This window comes from Panthera pardus, unplaced genomic scaffold (genome assembly GCF_024362965.1).
Source record: "Panthera pardus isolate Hobbes unplaced genomic scaffold, ASM2436296v1 HiC_scaffold_17, whole genome shotgun sequence".
NCBI classification, from domain to species: Eukaryota; Metazoa; Chordata; class Mammalia; order Carnivora; family Felidae; genus Panthera; species Panthera pardus.
Window position 1 is genome coordinate 118,844,690 of NW_026526732.1, and position 20,905 is coordinate 118,865,594.

A 20,905-nucleotide genomic window follows, 5' to 3' on the forward strand; every position below is an offset into this window, starting at 1 on the left:
TCAATGGCTCGCTTTTCAGAAGAATAAATTTGAATCTGTGCATTAAGGCCAATATGTCCCGGTGGTCCATTAGCAGAAGACCAGCCCTGGAGTCTGTACAGAGATCTTTAGGGCCAGCTAAGCCAGTGTCTCTCAAATAAACGCTATAAATAAACTAAGGCACTACTGAGAACCAAGTCAGCATTCCTTTTCAGATTCACTAAAGCTGGGCTCTTTAAGAAGTACCTTCAGAGGGGGTTTCTGGTTTGGGGTATTGTGCATTCGGTTGTACAGGCAATTTTACATTTGCATTGCTAATGGACCTCTTCTGAATGTGTTTGACATTTTGCTTGGCTTTGAAAGGACTTTTATGCTGCTGCTTTTTCTTCCCTCGAGCTGCCTTGGGCTAATTAACCTATTCCCTTACTGGCTGGGCCTACTATATGCAAATGTTCTCATTTTGGATTCTGACATATCACTCTTGCATGAACATCCCTAATGAAATCCTGTGGGGTTTTATTGGAGCAGTGCTACTGTGGAACCAGCAGGGGGCGCGTGGAACGGTTTGCTTTGAGTGGCTCTAAATGACTTTGCTAGTTGATGTGGGAAAGTGGGAGTTAGACAATTCTTTAAGTGACTCTTGAGATCTAAAGCTAAAAGATCATTGTCAGCACTTGTTCAGCAGCCAGAAGGGGCAACTGATTTTTTTTTTATAAGTTTGTGATTTAATTTTATTCTGTCATTGTTTTAAACGTAGCACTGGCCTCCTGATTGATTTGCAAACATTGTGCGTAAATTATGTGCTGCACTGTTTATAAAAGAAGGCTACACAGAGCACGGTTATTCTGAACGTATAAAAGCCCTAGGTCGGGAGGGGAAATAAGTGACATCATTTCTTCAACACAGGTATTTCTCCGGCATGAACGTACTAGATCTTTGCACTTTGTTTTTTGTTTCCATCCCGGGCTTTAAAGTGCCTCTCATGTCAAATGAGAAACCCTGTTCTTATTGAAATGACCTTTGATGTTGAGACCCCAAATTTACAAACTTCCACCTCGTGTGCCACCATTAAGGACAGGCACTGTCTTTTGAATAATCTTTTTATTGCGATGTTTGGTGACGATGTTGAAGCAAGAGTAACAATGGCCACTAAAATCATTGGCCAAAAAAAAGGTTACCGATTAGGCTGGGGTAGTGCAGCTACATAGGAGAGATGGGGATAAGCTGGTACAGGCAAGAGGAGAGAAAAGAGGCCGTGTGATGGTGGGGATGCCCCATTGCTTCAGCGTCAGCAGGGATCAGATGCTGAAGGCTGCCTGCTGCCTTGTCGTGCTTGTTTTAAAATCAGAGTGTACAAGGGGCACCGGGGTGGCTCAGTCGGTGAGGCGTCTGACCTCCGCTCAGGCCACGGCCTTGCGGTCTGTGGGTTTGAGCCCCTTGTCAGGCCCTCTGCGGTCAGCACTGAGCCTGCTTCGGGTACTCGTGTCCCCTCTCTCTCTGCTCCTCCCCCACTTGTGCTGTCTCTGTCTGAAAAATAAAAGAAAGTAAAAAAAAAAAAAAAAAAACAAATAAATAAAATAAGTAAATGATGGGGCGCCTGGGTGGCTCAGTCTGTTAAGCGTCCGACTTTGGCTCAGGTCATAATCTCACAGTTCATGAATTCGAGCCCCACGTCGGGCTCTGTGCTGACAGCTGGGAGCCTGGAGCCTGCTTCGGATTCTGTGTCTCCCTCTCTCTCTGCCCCTCCCCCACTCATGCTCAGTCTCTCTCTCTCTCTCTCTCTCTCTCAAAAATAAATAAAGATTAAAAAATGTTTATAAAATCAGATTGTAGAAAAGAGGGTCTGGGTAGGAGAAATGCTAAAACCCAAAGCCCTGTGCCTCAGTTTCCCAGGATGCCCACACGTGACAGTGCTTGTGTCTACAGCTGGTGCCTGCAAGGGGCACTCGCATCGGCTCATTAGCCCGGTTCCTGTTGGTCCCACTGATGCGCTGCCTGTTGCCAGTGGGTGTCTATCTGCCCACACAGTCACGGTGACTCCAAGTTCACCGGCCACTGAGGGACTGAGATATATGTATGTAACTGGCTCCCAGCCCACTATTTATAGATCGCGATTGAGGCGCATGGGGCTGATTGATCTGAAAAGAGGTTTCATCTCTAGGGTTAATGGCGGGTTGGCCTTTTCCAAGGAGAAAGGGAGGGAGCTGGTGTGAAGAGAAAATTCAGAGACTACATGGAAAGAGAGAGAGAGAGAGAGAGAGAGAGAGAGAAAGAAAGAAAGAAAGAAAGAAAGAAAGAAAGAAAGAAAGAAAGAAAAAGAAAGAAAGAAAGAAAGAAAGAAAGAAAGAAAGAAAGAAAGAAAGAAGGAATAACCGTCATGAAGGAGAAACCTTCAACGTAGCCTCCCTATTAGCGCACTTTGTGTGTGTAACCATAACCATATTCATTTTTTAACTGTCTCACAGATTTCTTTTGGCTTTCTGTTACCCTATGAGTAGCTGTACTGGGAATTCTTTGGAAACTTGTAGAGAACAAGATTATTTTTGGCTGCCTCTGCTGAGTTGGCATGTGGTACTGTGCATGTGTGCGAGGGAAGAGAGAGTGGCTTTGGACCAGAGTGTGGACCCTGACTCAGGCAGAACCTTTGAGTAGGAGCCCCGGCAGGTGAGGCATCAGACCTTACACCTGAAGCTGACCCGGCACTACCCGCCCCTGCACCCCCGACCTTACTCCTGAAGATGGCCTGAGACTCCCCCCCCCCCCCCCACGGGCCCCCGACCTCCGCCAACCCCAGACCTTACACCTGAAGGTGGCCTGGGACCCCTCCCCCACTCCTCACCTGCTCCTTCCCAGCACCTGCATCTGAGGCTGACTTCCCCTAATGTCGCCCTTCCTGTGGGCTTCTCTGGATTTCCCAGCAAGGCAAAGAAGAGGTAAAGAAGGGACCAGCATTTCTGAAAAGGAAATTTAAGAAGCAAATCATCTCCCCTGTAAGAAGCAAAGAAAATAGGGAGAGAGGGTATTGAGAAACGCAGAGGGTCTTAGGGGAGCTGTTCGTGCCATCAGAAGGTATCTGCTGTGAGGTTCTGACCTCCCGGTTTCCTCGCGTTTACCTGATGTGCTCTCCAACGTGGCCAGTGTTTTCATGGGCTTTCATGCTGGGGCCCGTGATCAGGTTTTGGGGAATTCACGTGGAAGCCAGAGGCCTAGTCTCAGTCTGATGTTCTGATTTCCTTTCCCTCCTCTTCCCCTCGCCCCCCACCCTGTCTGCCTCTTCCCAGATTCCAGAGCTGCTGCGGGCCGATCGCACCCACGGGGAGATGATTCCTCATGAAGAGCCTGGATCCCCTACAGAAATCAAATGTGACTTTCCATGTATCAGACTAAAACCAGAGCCAGCCAGACAGTGAAACAGTCACCGTGGAGGGGGGACGGCGAAAAATGAAATCCAACCAAGAGCGGAGCAACGAATGCCTGCCTCCCAAGAAGCGCGAGATCCCCGCCACCAGCCGGCCTTCGGAGGAGAAGGCCGCCGCGGCGCCCAGCGACAACCACCGGGCGGAGGCCGTGGCATGGCTCCCCGGCAACCCGGGGGGCCGCGGCCACGGGGGCGGCAGGCACGGCCCGGCGGGGGCCCCGGTGGAGCTGGGTTTACAGCAGGGAATAGGTTTACACAAAGCGCTGTCCGCGGGGCTGGACTACTCCCCGCCCAGCGCGCCCAGGTCCGTGCCGGCGACCACCACGCTGCCCGCCGCGTACCCTCCCCCGCAGTCGGGGACGCCGGTGTCCCCCGTGCAGTACGCTCACCTGCCGCACACTTTCCAGTTCATCGGGTCCTCCCAGTACAGCGGGCCCTACGCCGGGTTCATCCCTTCGCAGCTGATCTCCCCGACGGCCAGCCCCGTCACCAGTGCCGTGGCCTCGGCCGCGGGGGCCACCACTCCATCCCAGCGCTCCCAGCTGGAAGCCTATTCCACTCTGCTGGCCAACATGGGCAGTCTGAGCCAAGCCTCGGGACACAAGGCTGAGCAGCAGCACCTGGGCAGGACGTCGGGGCTCGGCCCCCCGGGGTCCCCCCCTCCCACCCAGCAAAACCAGTACGTGCACATCTCCAGCTCTCCGCAGAGCGCCGGGCGCACGGCGTCCCCTCCGGCCATCCCCGTCCACCTGCACCCGCACCAGACGATGATCCCACACACGCTCACCCTGGGGCCCTCCCCCCAGGTCGTAGTGCAATACACCGACTCCGGCGGCCACTTCGTCCCGCGGGAGGCCGCCAAGAAAGCCGACAGCGGCAGGCTGCAGGCCATGCAGGCCAAGGAGCTCCTGAACGGCGAGATGGAGAAGGGCCGCAGGTACGGGGCCCCGAGCTCCGCCGACCTGGGCCTGGTGAAGGCCGGGAAGTCGCTTCCTCACCCGTACGAGTCCAGGCACGTGGTGGTGCACCCGAGCGCCGCGGACTACGGCGGTCGGGACTCCTCGGGGGTCCGGGCCTCTGTGATGGTCCTGCCCACCAGCAGCGCGCCCGCCGCCGACCTGGAGGTGCAGCCGGTCACGCACCGGGAGGCCTCGCCCTCCACCCTCAACGACAAAAGCGGCCTGCATCTAGGGAAGCCCGGGCACCGGTCCTACGCGCTGTCACCCCAACAGGCCCTGGGCCCCGAAGGCGTGAAGGCCGCCGCCGTCGCCACGCTGTCCCCCCACACGGTCATCCAGACCACACACAGCGCCTCGGAGCCACTCCCGGTCGGACTGCCGGCCACCGCCTTCTACGCGGGGACCCAAGCGCCGGTCATCGGCTACCTGAGCAGCCAGCAGCAGGCGATCACGTACGCCGGCAGCCTGCCCCAGCACCTGGTGATCCCCGGCACGCAGCCCCTGCTCATCCCGGTCGGCGGCGCCGACGTGGAGGGCTCGGGAGCCGCCCCCGCCATCGCCACGTCGTCGCCCCAGTTCGCGGCAGTGCCTCACACGTTCGTCACCACCGCCCTCCCCAAGAACGAGAACTTCAGCCCGGAGGCCCTGGCCACGCAGGCCGCCTACCCAGCCATGGTGCAGGCCCAGATCCACCTGCCCGTGGTGCAGTCCGTGGCGTCCCCCGCCGCCGCGCCCCCCACGCTGCCCCCCTACTTCATGAAAGGCTCCATCATCCAGTTGGCCAACGGGGAGCTGAAGAAGGTGGAGGACTTGAAGACAGAAGACTTCATCCAGAGCGCCGAGATCAGCAGCGACCTGAAGATCGACTCCAGCACCGTGGAGAGGATCGAGGACAGCCACCACCCGGGCGTGGCGGTGATACAGTTTGCCGTCGGGGAGCACCGAGCACAGGTAACCTTCACCCCCTCCCCCTGCGCGCGCGCGTACACACACACAGTCATGCGGTCCTCCCTGGTTTCCCGGGCAACATGAGGCTCTTCCAAGAGGCAGACTGCAACGGGCTGTGCGGAGAATTGAGGGTTTTCCTTCACCCCTAGACTCTGCAGGACCATCCCCTTTCCCAGCCAGGTTCTAAGCCCCAACGCCCCAGGGCACTCGTTTGTAAGGAATTCACTTCTGTGCTCCTAGACGGGAGGGTTTAGGAAAGGTACCGTTCTCCAGAAGATTAGAAAAATCACCACTGGGCGTGTTTTTGTTTTTGTTTTTGTTTTTTATTCTGTAGTTTAGATGAGGAACCTCGAGTGCGAAACGCGGCCGGCAAGCTCAAGCCTTTCTAGGGGTCACTGTGCCCTTCTTCTCTGCCAGGAAAAGGCAGTGCTGGTCCGGGTGGGCACCTTAGACAGAGTCCCCACGTCCCATTCCAACATCCGTGTTTTAAAATGTTATTACTCTTTAGGTGTGGGGAGGCTGACAGATGGGGGGCACAGCCGTCATTGAAAGGTGGCTTGTTCTACTCGGATCCCAAGAAGATGGGCACGCCACATGGGGAATCGCCAGAGTCAGTCAGGAGGCAGGGGGACGAGGAGGGAACATGGGCAAGAGCCTTTATTGTGGGAAGGAACGAGCAGGCTTAGGATTGGCTGGTGTGGATAATTTCAGGGGGCTCTGGGGCAGAGCTGCCCCTGGGTGTCTGCTACCTGGGCCTGGGGTGATTGGGGCAGGTGGATAGGAGCCCCGAGGTGAAAGCCCAGTAGAGGCGGTGGTTGGGGGTGTGGGTTTTTGGTTTGCATGTGAAGATGTCTCTCCCAGGCAAGGAATCAGCTAACCCTGGGAGGGGCATCCCCTCTAGAGGGAGCAAGGCTCCGAGATGTCAAAGCATCCGAAGGTAGAAAGTAAAAGGCACAGTTAACATAGTCCCAGAATCCCAGGTGATCTCCTGGGCTCGCGGTAAACAGGAACCACCAGCAGGAAACGCAGTCGTGGTGAGTCTCGTTAAAGCCTGGAACTATTATTGACTCTCTTAATTTCCGTGGGCTCCTTCCGTGCACTCTTTTAAGTCTCTTAAATCACCTGAACACCTTTATTCCGTGGCCCATTGATATAAAGCACTGTCCAGGTGGCTTGGAGTCCAGCAGGTGTGGCCTCCAGGCTGGGAGCTTCCTCGGCCGTTGAGCCCACATCTCCTGGGAATGTTTCCATTGAGGACTTTGAAAAACCCCAGAGGTGACAGCGCCGCCCTCACGTTTGAGTTGAAAACGGTCATAGTGTAGCTGATATTTGGGACATTCAAAAATAAGTAAAAAATAAATAAATAAATAAGACAAACTAGTTCATGGTTTGAATTGTTTTGAGCAGACTTTTAAGAGATCAAGTTTTAGGGGAGGGGGGATTTTCGAGGGTTTTCCAGAAGGGCTTGGGAGTGACCAGATGTCAGGTCTCGCACAGTGTCAGGGGGCCTGCAATGCCAAGAGCTTTTAGCCCCCAAAGATTTCTGTTTTATGGTACAGCGTCACTATAGGCTTGCGGTCTTTGGTTCGGGACCAAGTAAGATGTCTCAAAGTTCAGATTAAAAAAAAAAAAAAGCAAAACAGCAGGACTTTTCTTTTTTTTTTTAATTTTTAATGTTTTTATTTATTTTTGAGACAGAGAGAGACAGAGCATGAGTGGGGAAGGGGCAGAGAGAGAGGGAGACACATAATCTGAAGCAGGCTCCAGGCTCTGAGCTGTCAGCACAGAGCCCGCCGCGGGGCTCGAACTCACAGACTGTAAGATCGTGACCTGAGCTGAAGTCGGATGCTTAACCAACTGAGCCACCCAGGTGCCCCAGCAGGACTTTTCTTTTAAGCGGCGTCATTATTTCGAACTCCCTCCCCGCCTGTGGTTGCCGCTCTCTCCCTCCTGCCTATGTAGTGTTGGAGGTGGGCACTGGAAGGAAAAAATGAGTTGTCTTGTAACAGGCTCCAGGTGAAGCATGGAAATAAGCAGGAATGCAAGTGAATGTGTTTTCTCATGGCACCTTTAATCCTTAAAGCGTTACTGTGAACGGGGGAAGGCACAGGAAGAGGCGTTACTTGGAAATGCTCCTGGTTTGCACGTGAACCTCTCTCACCCCGAGAATACAGAACGGCTCCAGCCGTTCTCATGGCCAAGGGCTTCCCAGGCCTCTTCAGCTCTCGAATCAACCAGGCAGTTCTGGAGAGGAAGCATCTCTATGTTTTCCCTGCCCGATACTTTGCACAACGGACGCTCGCATGATAGAGTCACCGGCTTCCCTGTGAGTCCCATTTCCTCCGGCAGCCAGACCACGGGTCTCTTTGCCTATACACGACCAAGGTGCAAATGAGGAGGTAGGAGATTTATCATGGCCTGTTCGCAGGTCTGTCCGGGCAGCCCCGCGCGGGGGGTGTCGCGTGCCGGGAAGGACCGCTGCCTGCTCAAAAGGTGGCTTGGTTTTTGAGCTGTAAAAACAAAAGTGCAAGGCCCCCGACACAGCCAGTGATGTGTCGCTTTCCCCAGAAGCCTATCAGAAACAGGCTGACATCATCACTGCTAAAATACTCCACCAGCTGTGTTTGCCACTGGTGACAGGAGAGAATCAGAGAGAAAGCGAGAGGGGGGAAGGAGGAGGGGAGCCAGGGAAGTGATAGCTGGATGTAATTTACGTTCCAAGGGCCGAGAACTTTCCTCCCTCATCCGTGTGGCGCTGAGGATTTTTCTGCCCCCACCCAGGCCTGGAGAATCAGCCGTGTCTTCCCGACTGGCTAGAAATCACTAATGCACCCACGGGGAGATGTAGGAATGTGCCAAGTGTTTAACTTAACTAGCAAAAAAAATCACCAAATTGATTGGGGAAGTGGTGGGAGGTGGGATGGTTTTCTACACCCCAGATGGATGGCTCTATGACTCCGGGCTTTAAATCCTTCGTGGAAGGGCTGCTTGACCTCAGACAATCCACCACGAGCCTCCCCTTTGGACGCAGCGGGCCACGGTGGGGAAGGCCCGGGCCTGGTCGCCCACGAGACGTGTTGCTTTCCCCTTGAGCCATGGCTTTTCTCATCCCCGAGACAGGCAAATGATTCCTCGTATGAGGGGCGCACTCTCTTTTTGTGATCCTGGGCTTCTCTGCCTCGCAGCACAGAGCTTCTAGAAACTACCCACCTTGGCCCGGCGAGCCAAAAATCCACACGGGGACACTGAGGGCATCTCTGCTGACCTCGTGCTCGTAATCAGCACCAAGACCTCATGGGAACCAAACCAGCCCGTGTGAAACTGAGAGGTTTCTCGTTTGGCTGATTATTTGGAGGAGCTGAACTAATTACCGTTGTAGCAAGATGCCCCCAGTGTCGTCTCCAGCTGAAGCTGCAAACGAGGCAGCGTAGGAGAAAAACACTGCTGCCTGTTTGTCCCTGTCCCTGTGGCTCTGCCATATCCAGCGTGGTCATTCTCTCTGCCCAGGCAGCGTCTTTGCCCCCTGTGCCCAGCCCGCTGCCGTGGGAGAAGACAAAGGGGACTTCAGGTGTGATCCGGCCTCTCCGTGGCCACTCTGGGTCTCCTTCCTCGTGTTCTGCAGCACAGGTAGCACACTGCACCCCAGACAGGAGAGCCCCCCGCCCCTGCTGCCCTCACGCTTGGTGATCCTGCGTCACAGCCCCGGTGGACGACAGAATCGCTTTCCTCGGGCCTCACTCCCAAATATAACAATCCACTTGAAAATCTTTTCCAGGATGGAGCCTGTAAGTCTGTGGCGAGTCCCAGAGGGGACCCCCAGCACTAGCGTGAGCCAGCGAGGTTCGCTAAGAGAATGGGGCGTCCTCTGCGTGGGAAGCAAGTTAGCTGGTAGGAAGATGCAGGATCTACAGGTAAAAGTACCTGAGTCAGATCGGCCTTCCACTCCAACAATAGTGCAGGGACCTTGTGCACATTGGGCACAAGTGAGTGCACAGATACTTTATCGTGTATGTTGTCTCAGCCTTCCAGTCGGCTCTCGTGGTGGGAGGAATTAGGGTTGTTGTAAGGATTAAAGAAAACGTGTTCAAAGGAACCAGCACAATATGTAACGCCCATCGGGCCCTTGAGAATATTACTGTCCCTCCCTTCTTCCAACTTATGTGGCTTTGGCCCTGAGAAGCGAAAAGTTAGCTTCGGAAGAATAAATGAAAGGCTTCACGCTCTGAAAACAATTTATGGGGCGCCTGGGTGGCTCAGTCTGTTGAGCGTCCAACTTCAGCTCAGGTCATGATCTCACGGTTCATGGGTTCGAGCCCCTCATCAGGCCCTGTGCTGACAGCTCGGAGCCTCGGATTCTGTGTCTCCCTCTCTTGCTCTGCGCCTCCCCCGCTCACGCTCTGTCTCTGTCTCTCAAAAATAAATAGATGTTAAAAACTTAAAAATAAAATAAAAAGAATTTATGGAAGGGGAGGCAGTCTAGAAACAGTCCAGAAAGAAGGGTGACGTTCTCTTAACACGTGCAATAAGCCGTTTTTACCCTGCCTGTATTCCTGGGGTGTATTCCCATGAGTGGCCCCCTGAGCACCCTACCACAATTCCTCCAAGGAAGCCTAAATGACCTGCTAGCCAGTATGCATAGAGACCAACTGTATTTTTCTGAGCATGAGCTGGACTGGAAGGATGCATTGGTGGCCCCGCCATCCACGCAGTAAGAGACCCGGAAATGGAGGTTTCTGGCGCCTCTCTTCTGCCAGGTGCCCGCTGGGGGAGCCCCTGCCCAGGACGGCCCCTCCCAGGGAGGCTTCCGGTTCCATCTGGCAAATGTGTTCTGCCCGTGAGCAGTCTCCCCACACCCCTGTCTCGGGCTGCCCAGGCTCAACTTTGCTAAAGAGGGACACAAAGCTGGCACAAAGGAACTGTAGTAAATTTTATTTTAATTTTTTTAACGTTTCTTTATTTTTGAGAGAGAGAGAGAGAAAGAGAGTGAGCTGGGAAGAAGCAGAGAGAGAGGGAGACACGGAATCCAAAAGCAGGCTCCAGGCTCCAAGCTGTCAGCACAGAGCCCGACGCGGGGCTCGAACTCACAGACCGCAAGATCATGAGCTGAGCCGAAGTCGGACGCTTAACCGACTGAGCCACCCAGGCGCCCCTCATTCCACTGTTTGTTTTTTTTTTTTTTTTAATTTTTTTTTTTTTTTAACGTTTATTTATTTTTGAGACAGAGAGAGACAGAGCATGAACGGGGAGGGTCAGAGAGAGAGGGAGACACAGAATCTGAAACAGGCTCCAGGCTCTGAGCTGTCAGCACAGAGCCCGACGTGGGGCTCGAACTCACGGACCGCGAGATCATGACCTGAGCCGAAGTCGGACGCTTAACCGACTGAGCCACCCAGGCGCCCCTCATTCCACTGTTTCTAACTCGACAGCTGTGTTGTGTGACTCATCAGTGGTAGCGTTGTGCTTTAATGGATTAGCTGGTACCTAAAAATCGCCAGGGCCCTCGTGTGAGCAGCACAGAAGTCTGCCGAGTCCCCTAGCAGCCAAGGCAAGCCGACCCGCCAACATTTCACGTGTGGGGCTTGGTGGGAATGAATCCTAATGTATCAAAAAAATAGATAGTGACCGCCCTGTGTGCCAAAGCCTGGAGCTGGACCTGTGGCCCGGTTATCGGTGCTAATCCTCCTCTCTGCGTGAATGCCAGAAAGGCTCCGGCAGAGAAATAGCATCAAACCACAATTTGTTTATGTATCTGCGTCCCCTTTAAAAAAAAAAAAAAAGGAAGGAAAAATGCTCTCCTTTAGCCTATGCGTGATATCAGTGCCCCCAACCAGGTGGTCTTACGTGTATTATTGAAGCAGCCTCTCGTTGTTGCTGATGGCCGGTTTTTAATTAATTAGGCTTTATTGTTGAAAGTAGTTTTAAGTTTGGGGGGGGGGTGCGGTGGAGCAGAAAGTACACAGATTCCCAGATACATAGTTTCCCCTGTTATTAAAATCTTGCTTCTACGTAGTACATTGGTTACGGTAGTCGGTAGTCGAGCCAGTGTTGATATGTGATTATGAACCTAAGTCAGTAGCTTTCATGAAGGCTCACTCTTTGTGCTCTACATTCTGTGGTTTTGGCAAATACCTAATGTCATGTATTCGGCATTCCTGTATCATCCAGAGTGGTTTCGCTGCCCCCAAAATCTATGTTTCACCTATGCGTGCTCCCTGTCTCCACCCCCGTCCTGGAGCCCTGACAACCACTGATCTTTTCACACGTCTGTAGTTCTGCCTTTTCCAGAATGTCATATAGCTGGAATCACACAGTATGTAGCCTTTTCAGACTGGCTTCTTTCCCTTGGCAATACGCATTTAAGGTTCTTCTATGTCTTTTAGTGGCTTTGAGACGGCATTTCTTTTTAGCCCTGAATAACATGTTGTTTTCCTAAGGCACGCTTTTTAAGACCCCGGGGGGGAAGGGCAAGTGGGATAGAATCTGTTACCCCAGTGACCTGTTGAGTCAGATCCTAAAGGGGCCTCCCCCGCAGAGGAGGCTCTGGGAGTCAGGCTGCAGTGTATGAGAAGAACCCAACGTATCATTCAGGATTTGTGTCTGGGGGTGTCTCTGAACCAGGGTGTGGGTTTACTGAAAACCCTGCAATGTTTCCACCAAAGCCTGAGTCAGGTTCCGTGTTTAATGTGATTAAATGTTTAAATAGAACACTCGTGGGGCGCCTGGGTGGCTCAGTCGGTTAAGCGTCTGACTTCAGCTCAGGTCACGATCTCGCGGTCCGTGGGTTCGAGCCCCGCGTCGGACTCTGGGCTGACGGCTCAGAGCCTGGAGCCTGCTTCCGATTCTGTGTCTCCCTCTCTCTCTGCCCCTCCCCCGTTCATGCTCTGTCTCTCTCTGTCTCAAAAATAAATAAACGTTAAAAAAAAATTTTTTTTTAAATAAATAAAAAAAATAAATAGAACACTCGATATTCTTCCACTCGACTGAAGAGTTGTGACTGCTTTTATTAGTGATTTTTAAACACCGAAATAAGTGGGTCTCTCACTTAGCCCTGCTAAGTGGATCATCACTCCAGCGTTGTCTGATTTTCTGGAGGTTGAGAAGGTAGGTAGTCATGCACACTGGCCTTCAAGGAAAGTAGATGGGCGCTTTTTTTTTTTTTTTTCCTGCTGGTAAAACAGGATCGAGAATTTCACTTGCGCACGAAGTTGGCGATTCCCAGCACAATAATTTCACCCAAAGCAAGACATGTTCGTGGAAGCCCAGCCTCTGAGAGATCTCATTGATCCCGGATATCGGCGGAGTTTGGGCCAGTGCCAAGCAAAAATGTTTTGTAAAACAGATGTCCTTCACATTTGTGAAGACAGGGAATTCTTGTGGAGGAAAGGGGAGACATATTTAAACAACAGACGTTTTGTTTTCTCTATATCTTGTTTTTGGTGATATGTACATATGTGTGTATATAGACAGAGCACCAATCTAAGATAGAAAGAGACAACCAAACGGCATAAATATGTGGCTCTGCATGCAGTGTTCAGATGCACTGGTAGTTGACTAAGTAGTTAAAGGAATTTTATTACACTTACACACAGAGGAGCTAAAAATGATCTTCAAAAGCCAGTCATTAGCCAGACCAGGAAGGTGACATTGAATAAATACTCATCAGCCCAGAAGTGAGGCTGCGTTGCCTCCCTGTCTTGATTCACCCGTCCTGAACAGAAATCGGAGGGGATTGTTTTAGAGGTTGGTTGAAGGGGGCTGAAGAGGTGGGGGGAGCGAGCAAAGGGGTGTGCCTGCCGCAGCAGGAGGAGGGCAGGAAAGGGTGGGAGAGGATGAGAGGTAACTCGCCCCTAAAAAGGAGGGTGCTGGCTACAAGGCCTCCAGACATGAAAGGCAGAGGGGCCTCAAGCTGACATAGGACAAAAGCTATTCATGGTCACATTTTATCCTGCAGACTGCTCAAAGTGTTTGGGAAAGAATGTATTTATGGGTTGAAAAAAAAATGGGCTGTGGCGAGCTGCCAGAAGTTATGTAACGTGCTTCGGTTGTATATGACACTGCCCTCCTGAATATAGTTTCGTTGGGGTTTAATCAGAGACCGTTTGCACCCCGACATGATCATCAAATGAATTAGTGATCGTCAGCCCCTCTGAAAGAGCAAAAGGGAACCCAAGAGTGGAGAGAAGGTAACCGAAGTATGATTCGGTGAGGTCATGACCAGCCTGACAGGGGAGTGATGAGTTAAGGCAGCTATCGCTCAGCCCAGAAAGCTGCCTGTTCAGCGGGGAGCCAGACCCAGGGAAGGTTCTGCTCCTCTCCCTGGGGAGGACGAAAGTCCAATTTAGTCCCAGCTGGTGAAAACTAGCAAGGTCAGGCAGAGGCTTTCAGTGTCTAAACATTGACCTCTGTTGGCCAGTGGTGGCATTGCAGTGTTTTTACACACAGGAAGCAAACGGGGCTGAACATGCCAGAAAGTATCCCACACTCTGGGGATAGAACAATTGAGCAAAACAGGCAACATCTCAGCATCCCCCCCCCCCCCCCGGAGCATATGGTCTTAAGGGAGCCTGGGGGAGTCGGTAAAACAGGCAAACAAATGTATAAGCAAATTTGTATTTTGTTTTCATTTATTTTTTTATTTTTTAACGTTTATTTATTATTGAGAGAGAGAGAGAGAGAGAGCATTAGCAGAGAAGAGGCAGAGAGAGAGGGGGAGACACAGAATCGGAAGCAGGCTCCAGGCTCTGAGCTGTCAGCACAGAGCCTGACACAAGGACTCGATCCCACGAACTGCAAGATCATGACCTGAGCTGAAGCCGGACTGTCAACCGACTGAGCCGCCCAGGCGCCCCATCAGCAAATTTTTTAACTAATGCACCAAAAGATAAGAAGTGATAGGAGAAAAAATAAGACAGCCCAGAGAGGGTACGGATACTAGGGACGGAGGGTCATTACTTTAAATAATGGTCAGTGAAGCTGTCTCTGAAACGGGGAATGGAAGACCATGGTCCACAGGGCAGAAAGGACTCCACACGGAGGGAACATCCAATGCCCAGACCCAGATGCTCAAGTGTCTTTAGAGTTAAAGGATCAACAAGGAGACAAGTGTCGCTATAGTGCAGTGAGTAGGGGCAGGGGCACGCGCAGGCCACGTTGGGCTCGTCATGGCAGCTTTTTCTGCCAGGGAGAAGCTGGCTTGGCCAAGGCAGTGGTGGTGGAGGCAGTAAGAAATGGTCTCGTTCTGCATATATTTGGAAGAGGGAACCAAGAGGATTTGCTTGTAATTTGGAGGTGTGCCGTGTGCTAAAGAGCCCAGTACATTGTGACTCCCAGGCCTTTGACTGGAACCCCTGGAAGATCGGGATGCCATTCACGGAGAGGGGGAAGAACAGAGCAGGCGCCATTGGGCAGGGGCACATCAGGAGGTCTATCTCGGACACGTAAAGCTTGAGTGGCCCGTAGACACCCAAGTGGACGCCATCAGCTAACATGGTTGCCATTATCCAACTACGCCCTTGTGAAGTGACTTGTTTCATATGCACGTCCTGCCTCCCCACTGAAGGCGAGAACTGGATCTTGAACCCCAGGAACTCTTCTCCAGTCCTTAACACTTAGCAGGGGCTCTGGGTTACGTAGTGAACGTGACTGCAACCTCTGGAGTGTGAATCCTTGATCAGTAATATTTTGAAGCTCTTGGTACCGTAGGGAAGACCCACATGGGTCTCCAGGGCAAACAGTTCACATAGTCGTTGTTCTGGTTTAAAGTAACATCATGTCACCGAATCCCACCATCTATGTTTCATACGGAAAACAGTACCTGTTGGCAATGGCGGCGTGCTTTGAGGTAGATAATGCTCTTCGTCAAGGGAATTTCAAGCAGGTAGACCTTCCCACATGTATTCTCATGGAAAAATCCCTTGGTGTGATTTCTTCAGGAACTATTAATGATCAGTTCACCTTTAAGAATGCTTACATCCTTCTGACAAACCCAATTATGCAATACGAATAGGTTTGTTATGAATACTGTAGTGTGCTTATTTGAGATATGTACAACAAGAGTTTGACTTTCACCAAAGAGAGAGAAAATTCTTATTTTAGGGCACATATATGCAGACAAAAAAAATGCATTATCTAGATAATTCAGTCTATGTAATTAGTGAGGATAAATCTTAGCGAGGATAAGTAATTAGTAATTAGTAAGGACAAAAAGAACATTTGGCCTAAGCCATGCAAGTCCACTGCTTACAATGATCAGATTATCGAATAGCCTTTTTTTTTTTTAAATATTTATTTATTTTTAAGAGACAAAATGCGAGTGGGGAAGGGACAGAGACAGAGAGAGAGAGAGAGAGAGAGAGAGAGAGAGGGAGGGAGACACAGAATCCAAAGCAGGCTCCAGGCTCTGAGCTGTCAGCACAGAGCCCGATGCGATACGGGGCTCGAACCCACCAGCTGTGAGATCATGACCTGAGCCAAAGTTGGACGCTTAACCGACCGAGCCGCTCAGACACCCCTATTGAATAGTCTTTCTCCCCTAATTTGCGTAGACCCAGCTGAAGATGGGCGATGTGGCATCTTTTCCCAGGATAGCAGAGCTTCTCTGGGAAGAGCCAAAGCCAGAATTTAGGAGGAAGGGACCAAGAGCAAGCCTTTGAAGGGGTAGAAATGATTTTCCCAAACCTATCCAGGTAGAAATAAATTCTATTATCATCAGCCCTTTAGTCCACATCTCAAATATTCTCCTCTCTCCTCCTCTCTTTTCTTACATGAGTTTTTAGGTTAGGCTGTTCAAGTTATAGACCACGTTGCAGCATTTAATTCTAAGATTTGCCTTTGGAGTTTTGAGATGAAAGAGTAATGAAGGGCTTTCAAAATGCCCCCAAACATTACGGTGTGTATAATGGGAAGCATATGGATCTGCGTCATAGCTGTTGGAATCGTCAGTGATGTTACCTCTTATAAAGGCCTCGAAGACAAGCTCTTCTTAAAAATTAGTCAACAGATACTTGGTAACGTGTAGACGTTTGCAGTGAGATTGGTTTACGCGTAGACAGTAAATGTTGTATTCAGAATATGAACTCTTGGCTGCTCTGAGGAGTTTCTAGAATATGGCTCCCACACCAGGAACCTGTCCATTAGTAGATGTTGGGCTGTCTGTCAGCAAGGAGACAGACTCTACCCAGTAGAAGGGATCATCTAGGAAAAGGCAAAGCCAAAAAAGAGGCCATTGTGTTTAGAAATAGGGTTTATGATATTAGGAACATCACATTACCTCCGACTGGTGTTAGGCAGAGATAAGCAAATACGTTCTTTTTTTTAAATATATAGGGGCGCCTGGGTGGCTCAGTCAGTTGGGCGTCTGACTTCAGCCCGGGTCACGATCTCGCGGTCCGTGAGTTCGAGCCCCGCGTCGGGCTCTGCGCTGATGGCTCAGAGCCTGGAGCCTGCCTCCGATTCTGTGTCTCTCTCTCTCTCTGCCCCTCCCCCGTTCATGCTCTGTCTCTCTCTCTCTCAAAAATAAATAAACTTAAAAAAAATGTTTTTTAAAGAATCCCCACTTGAAGCAGGATTTGTTCCTTCTGGATGATGTTAACGCTCTAAGAGGTTTGGGATGGGATTTATGGAGCCAGCTCCAAGTGGGTCCTTCCCATTTGGAACTCAGTGGGCGTCCTGATATGATACTGTAACTTGTAGGTATATGTGTACGTACATATATGCAAATATACATGTGCGCGTGATGTAACGCAATTCTGTGAGTGAATAGCAGCCTCGTCACCCACTTATGTAGGGAGACTAGAATTGTATGAGTAGATGTAAGGCCCCCAGTGCTTCACAATTTTCTGACTGATGAAATAAATCAATGAGCTCATGCCATTGGATCTTATTTATTTCAAGTAAACATTTACCACTGTTGGGGGGAGTGGGAATGTTAAATTCCTCTCTTTTAGTGGGACTATAATAGCTTTGTTCACAGGGGCAGAAATCGGGAGCATACGAAAAGAAAGTGGGTTTGGAGGGCCAAAGACTGGGACTAAATCACTATTCCCTGATCTTACAGCTAGGATGTTAGGCAAGTGATCTAATCTGTTGGAGATACAGTTTCTTATTTGTAAAATCGGAACAATAGTACCTTTTTTCCCTAGTCTATTGTGAGCATAAACAAAGTATTTTTTGTGAAGTCCATACCTAAATGTTTGACAGGTAGTAGACATTCAAGAATCTTTAGCTCTCTTTACATTATTAAAATAGCCCAGAACAATGAAGTTTTCCCCCCGATAATATGCACATTTATACGGGCTCCTGTTCACACGCACACTATAGTAATAAGCTTGCATATAAATTCACTCCAGTTGTCCCCTCTATAAATACTATGCCTTTTATGGAGCAAATACAGTATATCACTTAATAAGTGTGTGTAGAACCAGATAAATCGTAGTTATCCAAAAAGATAAAGTAGATAAACTAGAAAGCCACAATCCATATAAATTACATGGAAATGTGCTACTTTGGGGGTTTGGGGATATTTCATTATTTTTTTAAGTTTATTTATTTATTTTAAGAGAGAGAGAGAGAGAGAGAGAGAATCCCAAGCAGGCTCTGCACTGTCAGCACAGAGCCTGACACGGGCTCAAACTCACAAACCATGAGCTCATGACCTGAGCCAAAATCAAGAGTCAGAAGCTTAACCAACTGAGCCACCCAGGCGCCCCTAGGTTTTGGGGGTATTTTAATTACTTACGTGTTTGTGTATGTGTGCCTGTGTATAAAATTCAACAGAATGTTTTTAATATTATTATAGTCAACGGGGCTCCTGGGTGGCGCAGTCGGTTAAGCGTCCGACTTCAGCCAGGTCACGATCTCGCGGTCCGTGAGTTCGAGCCCCGCGTCAGGCTCTGGGCTGATGGCTCGGAGCCTGGAGCCTGTTTCCGATTCTGTGTCTCCCTCTCTCTCTGCCCCTCCCCCGTTCATGCTCTGTCTCTCTCTGTCCCAAAAATAAATAAAAAACGTTGAAAAAAAAATTAAAAAAAAAATATTATTATAGTCAATATTATTTTGACTTACCTCCATCTATCATTTTCATTGTTCTTCCTTCTTCCCTGCATCTGCAAACTTCCACCTAGATTGATTTTTTTCCTCTACCTAAAGAATACTCCGTAGCATTTTCTTTAGTGCAGATCTCTGGTGGTGAATTCTCTTAATTACTATTCATCTGGAAAATGTCTTTATTTTGCCTTCATTCCTGAGGGATCCTTTTGCTCAATATAGAATACTTGGTTGGCAATTCTTTTTCTCTAGTGCTTTAAGGATATTCCATTGTCTTCTGGACAAAACAGTTCCATTTTTTTGTCAGTAACTTTTTCATTTAAGGACTGTCACGTGATTCCTCCCCCTGTCCGTCATCTTAGTTCTTCCAAAGTCGGAATCACAATCTTCAAAATAGCCGTTTTAAAAAGAACTTGTGTTCAGTCCACAATTGTCACTTTCACTGCCAAGTTCTTTCGGTTGGGCTTTTCTGATCTCCGCTTGAATGTGAACACACATCAAAAATTCCCCACCTGTAATCTTTGCACTTGATGTTGGGCTTGCTTAGCTCATAGACAAAAAGACTTAGACAAGTGGAAAAACAGATCCTCTTTTGCAACCCAGAACTCATCGTTGAATGTGAGTTTTGATACAGATGAGAAGGAACATGATACTTAAAATGGTCCCTTGGGGAGCCTGGGGGCTCAGTTGGTTAAGCGTCAGACTTCGGCTCAGGTAATGATCTCACGGTCTGTGGGTTCAAGCTCCGCATCGGGCTCTGTACTGACAGCGCAGAGCCTGGAGCCTGCTTCCGATCCTGTGCCTCCCTCTCTCTCTGCCCCTTCCCTGTTTGCACTCCGTCTCCCTCTCTCACCCAAAAATAAATAAACATGAAAATAATTTACAAAAATAAAAATATTTTCCCTACTTAGGGGTTAGACCTTCTTGAATCTGTGGATTGTTGTCTCATGCCAATTTTGGAAAATTTTTAGCAGTTATCTCCTAAAAAATGTCACTTCTGCCCCGTGATCTCTCTCTCCTCCAGGTGGAATGCAACTTATTTGTCTGTTGGGTCTTCTCAGTGTGTCTTCAGAGTCTCGGGGATTTTTGTGTCTCTGGGTCTCATTCTGCATGGTTTCTTCCGAAGGTCAAATGCAGGAATCTAGTTCGTTAGTTCTGTCATCAGCCACATTTATTCTGTTGTAAAATTCATTGCGTTTTTGATGTTAGTGAATATATGTTTCTTCATTCTAGAGTTTCCATGGATCTTTGGAACACAGGTTCTAGATCTCTACCAGAATCCTCAAGCTTGTCTTTAATCTCCTTAAATACTATAAGCATAGGTTATTTTTTTTTAATATTTTTTGAAGTTTATTTTTGAGAGAGAGAGAGAGAGTGTGTGTGTCCATGAGCAGGGGAGGAGCAGAGAGAGAGAGAGAGAGAGAGAGAGAATCCCAATCAGGCTTCACGCTGTGCAGAACCAGATGCAGGGCTCAATCTCACAAACCTGTGAGATCATGATGCCGACTGAACCACCCAGGACCCCCCCCCTTTTTTTAAGTCCTTTTAAAAAATGCTTATTTATTTTTGAGGAGGGAGGGGCAGAGAGAAGGAGACAGAATCCTAAGCAGCCCCCACTGTCAGCGCAGAGCCCGATGCAGGGCTCAAACTCACAAATGGTGAGATCACGACCTGAGTCTAGGTCATTTTAATGTCTGCGTATCTGATGATCCTACATCAGAAGCCCCCGAGGGTCTGTTTCTATTATCTGTTGTTTCTACTGGTTTTTTTATTCACGTCCTCTGGTCTATTTGTGGACCTCATCCCTCTTTTTCAATTGAATGTCTTTTACTTGGAAATAATTGCAAATAATTATTTTTACTTGGAAACAATTCAGACCTTACCTGATTTTAGGGGCTAAGATGATTAAAATCTGAGCTTCAGACTTTGAGAAGGCCTGTCTGCTTCTGGCTCACCTCACTTCTAGAGTGTAGAGCACTTTGGAGTCACAGCCCAAAAGAGTGGAGCTCACCAGAGAGCATCCTCCCCTTGATATACCTGAAGGGTACCCTGAATTTCATTCCCTTCTCCTCCCCACCCCCACCATGCTCTTGAGATTACCAAAAGTCCAGACCACTTGGTTTTGAAACTACTCCAGTTTGGAATGTGCAAATGCCCTTGGAGGAAAATAGCCCTAAACACCAGGTTTAAATCTCTAGACTGTTACCCTTTCCCTGAACCTTCCCCGGTGACTTTTCACTACCTTATTTTCTGTCTAGTGCCATAAGAAATAGTTTTTTTACATTTTGCCCTTAGTTTTTGTTTACTTGGGTTTTGTTCAGAGTATTTGGTTGTCCTCAGCGAGAAAGAAGATTGGTCCGAATTACCTATGCTGCTACTTCTAGAAAAGCCACTGAAAATTGCCTCTTTAAAACGACTTTATGGTTTTTTTTTCTTTTTTGTGTAGCATAAAGTTGAAGGAAATAAATTTCTAGGAAAATTAAACTTTTAGAACCTCAAGTGCATTTCAGCCTTACTTAATGGCAACAGTAAGACCTTCACTGGACAGTTTGCAAACCCC

General features: G+C 49.4%; 1 protein-coding gene and 1 non-coding gene across 11 annotated transcripts in view; both read left to right on the forward strand.

Annotated features, from left to right (window-relative positions):
- The window catches only part of ATXN1 (ataxin 1), a 416,021-nt gene that overhangs the window by 386,035 nt on the left and 9,081 nt on the right, over window positions 1–20,905 (forward strand). For all 10 annotated transcript variants that reach the window (XM_053904879.1, XM_053904881.1, XM_053904877.1 and 7 more), the window contains one exon: window positions 3,261–5,307. In XM_053904879.1, coding sequence (XP_053760854.1) covers window positions 3,421–5,307 — 1,887 coding nt within the window. In that variant the 5' untranslated portion in view covers window positions 3,261–3,420. The remainder of the gene's footprint in view (window positions 1–3,260; window positions 5,308–20,905) is intronic.
- LOC128777918 (small nucleolar RNA SNORA40) lies at window positions 18,868–18,994 on the forward strand. Its single transcript, XR_008423222.1, has one exon. It is a non-coding gene; the product is annotated as a small nucleolar RNA SNORA40 (small nucleolar RNA).